This window comes from Conger conger, chromosome 10, assembly GCF_963514075.1.
Source record: "Conger conger chromosome 10, fConCon1.1, whole genome shotgun sequence".
Classification (NCBI taxonomy): Eukaryota; Metazoa; Chordata; class Actinopteri; order Anguilliformes; family Congridae; genus Conger; species Conger conger.
The window spans coordinates 29,355,829-29,365,377 of NC_083769.1; the positions used below are offsets into that span (position 1 = coordinate 29,355,829).

General features: G+C 46.6%; 1 protein-coding gene across 1 annotated transcript; it reads left to right on the forward strand.

The window, feature by feature from the left end:
* The first annotated feature begins 2,157 nt into the window (after window positions 1-2,157).
* On the forward strand, window positions 2,158-5,609 carry snai1b (snail family zinc finger 1b). Its single transcript, XM_061258463.1, has 3 exons — window positions 2,158-2,403; window positions 3,231-3,737; window positions 4,182-5,609. The coding sequence occupies exons 1-3, from the start codon at window positions 2,328-2,330 to the stop codon at window positions 4,358-4,360; spliced, it is 762 nt and encodes a 253-aa protein (XP_061114447.1). The 5' UTR covers window positions 2,158-2,327; the 3' UTR covers window positions 4,361-5,609.
* Window positions 5,610-9,549: the final 3,940 nt, after the last annotated feature.

Here is a 9,549-nt window from a genome sequence, read left to right on the forward strand (position 1 = left end):
GCCAAAACTAGCAAAACTCAGCAAACATGTTTCAAAATTAAATAATTCTACCAAACATCAGTACTAGTTTTCTTACATCAAGAATAATTTGTCAATCATACCACAATGAGCTAAAAACACTTGCAACAGGTGGCATTGCTATAGGTGCACTTTTTGTGTCAATCTTTCCAGTACATCATTTTGTGCTCTCTAGTTTCTCTTCTTTGGTTGATAGTACCAGCCATGTATAGAATATTATATATATTTTCCATTACAAAACAGAAAGGCACATCTTCACTGTGTAGAATGCTCCACAGTATAAGCAAAAGGGACAGGCCATAAATGCTGAAGCAAAGGCTTTATTGGCATACAGCAACTATAAATGAGAATGATGAAGCACAAATTAATCTGTAATACAGCTAAAATGATGTAGTTTACAGTGGAAAAAATACTGGAATTCACAGGTTTTAGTATACCTACTTCATTTGGCCACATGTTCTCATCAACATTGTGCCTTATATCCTCTCTTGCTCTACCCTGGGGAAAGAACCTCCTTGCATGCCTGATCCATCCCTGGCAGACATCAGCTGATACATCCAGTCTTCCGGCATCCATCCATGTTGAATGGCACCTCTCCCTCTCCCCTCCATTATCCAACCATTTTTTCTTCCTCTTTCACTCACTACTCTATTCCATCCTTATGTTCTGTACTTCATTTTGATTATATTCTCTAAGTTGCATGTTATTGCATTTGAGAAATAATTAAATAATACTTTATTTCGCCCTGCTCTTGAACAATATCATTCAAAAGACGTCAACTTTTATAGATGGTCATGATGGACCACGCATTTTAATGTGTTTTTGGCAAAGCAATGAAAAAAAAAATTTCAGTTTGGTCTACTAGAGTGCTGTGTCAAGAACTTTGACAAAGTAAGTAAAGCAGTATCGAAATGCCTTTTAGCAGTGGTAAGAAAAAAGGTTAAATTAAAAAGAATTATGCAAATATTCTCCTTTAATACAGGCTCTGTATCGAATTTGGTTTTCAATGAACACTAAAATATGCCAGTCTTATTATTAGAGGCTGCCCCCTGCAGGGCATATTACGGATAGCATGCAATATCCCGTCATTGGAAAAATGCTTGAAATCACTTATTTCTACAGAAACGGCAGTCGCTCTGCATCAAAATAACAGATAACGTGCAATATTTATTTTCTGAGATAAAGATAAAGGAAGATTCATACGGATGCAAAATGGTTGTTGTACTGTGATTGTTTTACCATTGCCTTCTGGTATTTTCTGCTTTTTTCCAAGATCACACCTGTCATTCACCAGCAATGCCAGCAATAGGCCGTATAAATGTATTGAATTTAATTGCCAAATCATCATTATTTAAGAATCAATCCTTACAGCTTTCCGTGCATATTTTATCAAGATTTAAAACATGTTTATAATTTACTCCGACAGGAGACGCTAGAACCATCGTTCTCAAAGCAAATAGGCAATATCGGTTAAATGCATGTTAAGCACAGCAAAATAAAATAAATTAACTTTACTGTGTTTGGGTCAAAGTCATTTAAGGGTATAACCTGCAGCCCTACTCTGATTTGCTTATACTTGAAAGCACACGTTGGGTGTAAAGAATGCTATTCAAAAACAACTGATTGTGGGAGCACGAGTAGGCTATATGCTATCTAATTTATCGTTTCATATTTTACATTGGGCCAACTCGAGTTTTCCAGAGGAAATGCCAATTAATTTTTAAACGAGTAAAAGGAGTAGGAATGTCAGTAGCGCTGAAAATCTGCAGTTTTATCAATGGGCAATCATGTTTTATGTCGAGGCTATGGATGGCAAATTGGGAAGTGAATGGAGAAATGCGACTGATTAGCATAATCTCTACTGGAATGCGTTCCGCAGAAAGAAACAATGACAGTTCTATTGTATAGCTTGATGTACCTTGATCAATGTGACTGCCGCAGACTTCAAATGTGTACAACTTCCAGTTCGCGCCTCGGGGCACCTGTTTTGCAGTAGGCTCTGACACGTTAGCTGTGTTGGATAGGGATGGGTTTAAACTGGGAGGCGGAGATACGCCTGCACACCCCAGCCCCCTGACTCATCCAGGGCGAGTATATTAGAGGCAGAATACAAACGAGCTACACTGTCACTCGAGATTATCGAGTTAGGAAACAAGTGACTCGGGACATTCCAACGGGACTTTGATCTAATCCGTATATTGGTGAAGTGTAATAGTTTTTAGTCAGTTTTCTCGTCAGGATCCATTCGGGACATCACCTGCAAACCCAACACAAGATTCTCGAGTTACGATTTAAAAGAAGAGAATAAAATGCCTCGATCTTTCCTCGTCAAGAAGTATTTCACCAGCAAAAAGCCCAATTACAGTGAACTGGAAAGCCAAGCTGGTGAGTAGCCTAAGTAAAATGCCTAAACTGCGCTAGTTTTGAAACGCAGTGGTTCACGCCACCTGCTTTTAACAAGAGCAGCACTTGCCAGGCAGAAGTAGCCAATTTGAAATGCTTATGTAAGATATATTTTGCTGTTCTGAATGCAGTTGTTTTCTGAAAATGCTTCTGTCAGGGATTTGTAAAATCAGTTGGTAACGCATTTGAGTGATTGCGATATGTGGCTCGCACAAAGGCAACTATTACATGCGTTTATGGGTCCATAGGCGACACAGCGTAGAGGGAGATGTACATACTTGGCAAAGCCGCAAGTGTATAGTTAACGGTTTATGCAACACCAGTGGGCAATTCTGTGAACTTGGTAACATTACTTTCACCTCCGTAAAAGCTTCCCCAGAAAACCCCGAGCCCGTCACACAAACAATCTACATATGAATGTAGCTTGTTTAACAGTTGGACATCACTTCCAGTGCTTTAGCAACCCTGTGTCAACAAGCGGAGGAAATAGCCCTTAATAGGCCGTAGTTGGTGTAACTTCTGAGATTCAATTCAGAACCAAGCACCTCACCCACATTTTTAACAAGGTGCACTGATAAAACACCCAAGGACCAACAGAAGAAACACACACACACACATTTTATTGGTGGCACTTCAGACTGTGGGGGTTAGGTATGGGAAATCTATGTTTTGGCATCCCTTCATGTTCTTGTGAAAGCTGTGTGATTGTCTTCAAATAATGAAAACTTATCACAGCTAAAGCAAAGGAAAAATGTTTTCCAACATCTAGCTAGGCACCAGACTTGACGCAACGTTTTCTGTGTTTACAGATCCTTTCTCAGCATTGTTGCCAGAAAGGTACCCACTGGCAGAGCTGCCAACTGGAGAAAATGCTGCCTGCTATCCCACAGGGCTGGTGTGGAATGTGGGTATCCTGCCCGCCCTGTACACCCCAGTGTCCCCCAGCGCCGCGTCCCCTCCGGGGCCCCTGGACCTCAGCTCCCAGTCCAGCAGCAGCAGTGAGGAGGATGAGGGTCGCACGTCTGACCCACCCAGCCCGGAGCCGGCCGACTGCTTCCAGTGCACGCGCTGCAGGAAGAGCTACAGCAGCCCCGCCGCCCTCTCCCGCCACCAGCTGACCTGCACGGGGGCCGAGGAAAGGGCCATGGCTTCCGGGCGCTCTGCCTTCCACTGCAAGCACTGTCCCAAGGAGTACAACAGCCTGGGGGCCCTGAAGATGCACATCCGCTCCCACACCCTGCCCTGCGTCTGCACCACCTGCGGGAAGGCCTTCTCCCGGCCCTGGCTCCTGAGGGGGCACATCCGCACACACACAGGTCAGTGCTCTCAGCGGCACCGCACACGCGCTCGTCTCGCTATCGACGTTTCCTATCAGAGAGATACGCAGGATTGTTTGCAGGACTGTTTGATTAGTGCAACGCCAAGACTGAAAGAACTAGTGGACAAGATCAGAGGGGGGAGCGTTGTGGTTTGTTATTCATTGATGACCCTTTTGTGTGGACAGCCTTGTAGAATAATCTTATCTCTCCGATGCGTTAGACTGTGCGTGGATAACATTGTGAGAGAGGGCACAAAGGACAGTGGGCAGCCTGTAATTAAGCCTTCTCCTGAATATTTCTTATCACGATGACAACCTTCCTCTTTTTGTAGTGTTTGCGCTACTTGTGTAATGCTAGAATGTGATCAATGGTTAGGCTAGCAGTGCAATTGATTGTGATGGTTGATTGCCTGATTGATTGACCGCTTGTCCCCTCCCTCAGGCGAGCGACCGTTCTCCTGCACCCACTGCAACCGTGCCTTCGCCGACCGCTCCAACCTGCGGGCCCACCTGCAGACCCACTCCGAGGTGAAGAAGTACCAGTGTGGGGCCTGCTCTCGCACCTTCAGCCGAATGTCCCTCCTACACAAGCACACCCTCACCGGCTGCATCTCCTCCTAGAGCCACACGCACCCACAGACTGAGAACCCCCAAACTAGTTTCAACAAGGAACCCCACCTCCCCCTCTTTGGGCACACTTGAGTCACCCTTTGCCTGCGGAGGGCTCACGAGGGACATCTGAAGAGAAAGAAGAGAAATGTTTGTACGGTGTGTGGCTTGGTATGTGAAAACTGATCTCCTCTTTGATGTGTGGATAAATCCTCAAGTGCCTTTTACTCTGTAATCATGGCCAAAGAAAAGCAAATATTTTCCCCCATATGAACTGGATATGTGTGATGTGCTCATGACAGTGATATGCATTTAGATTTGTAGGTGGGGCGTTGGTGGGGGCAGGTGGACATGTAATTTACTCCCAGGGTGCCCTGCGGTGCCGGCTGGCCCGGGACAGTGGCCTGCTGCAGCTGCTTGTGTGTGTGTGTGTGTGTGTGAGAGTGGGGGTGTCTCTCAGCACGCTCCACACACATCCAGGAATGTATTGAGACAGCTGCCCTGGTGCTGCACTGCAGGGACCGGGTGCTGACAGGTGCGTTAGCCCTGACCTATCGCTCAGCCGACAGGTGACCCCCCCCCCCCCCCCCCCATCCCCCCTTACTCGGAGGCAAACAAGATTGAGCATGGCAGCGTCGAGACCGCATGGCTTGCAGAGTGGCGAGGTGCCTTGTGTGTTGCCGAAAGACTTCCTTCTCCAAACTGACCATGTGCAGTGGAATTGAGGGGGGGTCTGTTCCAGCATTTTCTGTGACATCTTTTCCATTTGCAACATTACCTTTTCTCTTGGTTGTTTCAGCCAAGTTATTCCAATGCACTATAGCAGATTGTAAATCTATTTCTTTTCATGTGCAAATGTATATCTACGATTGTTGGAGAGCCGTAAGTGGTTTTGTCTCTGACAGAAAGGAAGCTTGCTTCAATATTTCAGTACACTTGGTTTAAGTGAGATGGTTCTCAAACCAAAGATATTCTTCCAAACTCAGATGGTCATGTTTTACCATTTTTGTAAATAACTTGCTTGTCTTACAATATGCCATATTTGTTACTTTGACTCAAAATACTGTTAACACCAAGCCCCATTGCTTGGCTACAGGTCAAAATGGTATGTTCTATATGCCTTTTTATCTTTTTTTTTTTTTAAGTATAATTTATATAGGGGAAGCATTTTGAAAATGCTGTGCAATCTTTTTGACAAACTAGTTTTGGTTTCTGTTTTTTTATTTTATTTTTTATCTCCTCACTTTTGTATGGCTGATAGATTGGCATTCAATAAAGATAATTTATGTTTGTAAATTTAAAAAAGTGTCAAGTTTCTCTTTTTACTGGGGCGGTGTGAGGCTTAGAGGGTGTAGGTGTTGGATGGGAGAGGACAGGTGAGTGGGTGAGTGTGTGGAGTGACAGACAGGACACCTGAGCACACCTGCTGGGTTTCAGCACCCGTTGCGCACGGCGGTGACTCACACTGTGTAAACACAGCGTTTCTGCGGGGGGGGTGAAGGCAGGTGGACTGCTGTATTACGCTCGCTGCCCTACAGTAAACTGGCCACCTGAGCCCCCTCACAAGCCTGTGTATCCAGCAGCAGGGGAACCGCACTCGGCAGCTCAGTGCCAAACACACGAGATTTCACCCCGCCGCACTCCTTGGCCACGGCCGTGTGGTTGAATTGGGACTCCTGGCGGAGTTGCCTGACGCCAGACAGTCTTGCTCGGTAACGATGCGTTTCCCCCTGAGTCGGGATTGCGGGGGGAGGGAGGGGGTGTACCTCAAAGAGCAGGCCAAGACTATAACGTTTAACGTGTAATCTAAATTGCAGTTTTCCTGACGCCATTCCTTAAGCATTTTCAATGGGACCTGGTGTTCAGGTCCTGGGATTGCTGCAGAAGGCCTGCTCAGACAATGAGTCAGAGATTGTTGAGTCGGGGACTGAACTTTAGTTGATCCCCCTGGTGTCAGATTCGGCTGTGGCAGAGAAGGGGTGTGTGGGAGGGTGGGTGATGGGGGTGATGTAAGACATTTAGGAGTGCAGTTTCCCCCAGCTTGAAAACGATATCTTTTTTCTGCTCTATGTCCTTTTTTAGTAATGTGCACTGTGGAAAATGCAGTTAGTTGTAGTGTGCGGCAACCATAATTGATGATTGCGCAGTTAGGAATGGCTGCTTTTTCCTTGGTCTTGTTTGTCCCACTGAACAGAGTGGCTTGCATGGTTGTGATCTCTGTGGGCTGCTGGAGTTGTATTGTATGTCTGTCACTAATGGCTCAGGAATGCCACATTAGTCAGGACCCACAAGTGGCATGCTCACAAAACACCAAGAGTTCCAAACCACAAGCTCCTTCAATGCAGCCTAACCTTAAACATATAAACCATAGCCAAGCTGAGTTTATATTTCATTATCACAAATAATACACATTCTCTCATTCCCTGTGTGTGTGTGTGCGGGAGGGGGGTGGGGGTGCTTATGAGTAAGATGAGTGCACTTTCCGCTGACTTGCCGATTGCACGTTTCAAGAGCAATATTGTGGTCTGTGATTTATCGGGGAACCTGCTATTTATGTCTTAGTAAGCCCTGTTCAGTGTGCCTTGTACTCCATTTATGTCTCTGTTTTCTCTATGTGCTTATGTGAAGGACTGTCTATGCAGAGGGTAGGCATCTGTCACGTCACATGAAGTCTCTAATGAATCTCTTTAAGACAGTTCAAGTCTCAGGCAGGAAGCTGGCAGTTTATATTGACCTAGTTTGGAGTGGGGCTAACCTCGTTTTTCAGCAGGAGCAGCCTTTATTCCAGCCAAGCCTTGGAGCCTAAGCCTGGGACACAGGAAGAGGGCTGTCAGCCTCATATAAACACGGCTCATCCTGGAGCACTGATAAAGGGCCCGGGGGCAGTTCTCACAGGCAGAGCGCACAGCGAGGGGCCGAGACACAGTAGAGTTTACCCACACAGAATACCGCTTTTCGTCTCTCTGCATCCCATACCTTGTCTCAAAGCACTCTCCTGACCATCCTCTTCTCCCAGTAGTCGTCTTCACAGTCTTCCTCACACTCCTCTCTGCTGCCCTGCCATCATTGCAGGCTTCTTAATGTTCTCTTCCTCAGTATAGACCTCAACATCTCCCTCTCCTGAAAGAATGATTCAGGGACATGTGGGCTGGCAAACCCCACGCTATCTACAAAACAATGTTATGTTCCCACAAACAAAGAGCATGGATAATGCCTAAAGGATCCTGGAGAAGCCAAGAGAAAAATAAGGAAAAGCACCAGGGACGGTGACGTACTAGGAGGTCAAAGTGTTTGTGTTCGTTCACCATATGTTGCAACTGATCAATGACATGTGTTGTTCGCTCCTGGCCAAGGGAAAAAACTGTGTCAGGAAGATCCCTCCCACGCTCTCCCTGTCTCTAGCGTCAGGCACGCGAGCAGCCATTTATTCACTCGCTTCTCCGGACAAATAAACCTAACATATCCAGAGACAGGAAGCCACCCCAGCGAGGGGCCCAGACTGCATCCTGCTCCCGCAGTCACACGGGCCTTTCCTCCATCAAACAGGGCCCATATCAATGCCGGGAGGGGCCCTGCAGCCCTCCCGTCCAATCCCAGCCCTCCTTATATCCTTTCCTTAGCTGAGCATAGAAGAAGAGACTGTTAGGAGAGGTTGCGCTTTCCATCAGGTGCGTCAGTATGTATGAGGTGATTTGTGTTGTATGTATGTCTGTCCAATGCTGAATTATATTCTATTCTGTCTCCTGGCCTATTCTGTCTCCACAGCAGGATTTCTGAGCTGCTCCAAGCTGTGACATCATATCCTAGTCTTGTATGCATTGAGGGCAAACTGGAGTAAACTAGACTTGGATGGTGCTGGCATGCCACAGGCTATGTGTCAAACTATGAAACACTAACAAGGGCTGAGACTGAGCAGAGCAGAGTGCCACACCATGAAAGGAGGGAAAGAGGGAGAGAGGAGTGCAGAAAGAGAGGAGAGAAAGAAAAAGGGAGAGAATGTATGATGAGAGAGCTAACGACAGAGAGCCATCTGAAAAAGAGAAAGGGAGTGAGAAAGAACAAGAGGGAGGCAACTTTGTGTTGTTGGCTTCATTTGCCTTTGAACTGCCATTTCTTTTGTTGCACCTGGCGAGAAAAATAAAAAAGATCACCTGCAGTCACATACTTAGAGAATGTGCTGGAGGTATTCGCCCTGAGGAGGCAGTGGCCGGGCTCAGAGACGCAAGGTGCACTTTTGTTCTCCTGTCAGGACCTGCAGGAGCCTGGAGGACTGTGAGGAGGAGTGTTTAGAGTTCTATTGTTCTGACGCATTCCACTTGGCCAGGGACCAGGGGAGAGGGGGGACCAGGGGAGAGGGGCGGTGAGCGTTGTTCAATTGGGAGCCTGCCCAGCATGTGCAACGAGAGCACAGATTGACTTCCCACTTCCCCTCCTGCCACCCCCCCCCCCCCCCCCCCCCCCCCCCCCCAGGACCCCACAGGTTCACACATGCACCTGCCTGAAATCCACACCCGGAGGCTTATGCTTATCTGCCCATCGGCAGGGTTTACAGCATCTCCACATGTGCTGCAGGGACAGTGTCCCCTTTCAGTCCGGAGCCCGCCTGTGTTTTACCTTGTTCTTACGCTTGTTCTCTGACATGTAAGACTGGAACTGTAAATCTCTGTAATGTTGCAGACGACATGTAAAACAGACACATATACACATGATTGCAACCATAATGGTGTGACGGCAGTTTTAAAATTCTGCAACTCCCTGGTGGAGTGCTGCAGTTGTATTGATGTATATGATTATTTACCACATTTTCATCAGTTAAAAATCTCATCATATGTAAATAAATAAATAAAAACAAAAAAACACTGAAAACCAACCGGGATAATGGAGTTTACTAGGCAAATAAATAATCTCCCAAACTTGTGTGTTTGAGTCTGCAGAAATCAAGATGGATCGCTTGCATGGGCATATGAAATAGACTACCAACGACAGGGTTAATCTGCATGTCAGAGCGACTGTTCGGGGAAAAACAGGTCCCTGCACAGAAGGTGGGAGACAGGTGTTAGAGACAGGAGGTGCCTTCTGGCCTCGGGGTGTGGTCAGGTGGGGACACACCTGTCCCTACTTGCAACAGAGACTCCAGTTACATAGGAGAGCTGGAGGACCTGTGGTACTCAGAGACACACAGTCTGCACACATATGGTCAC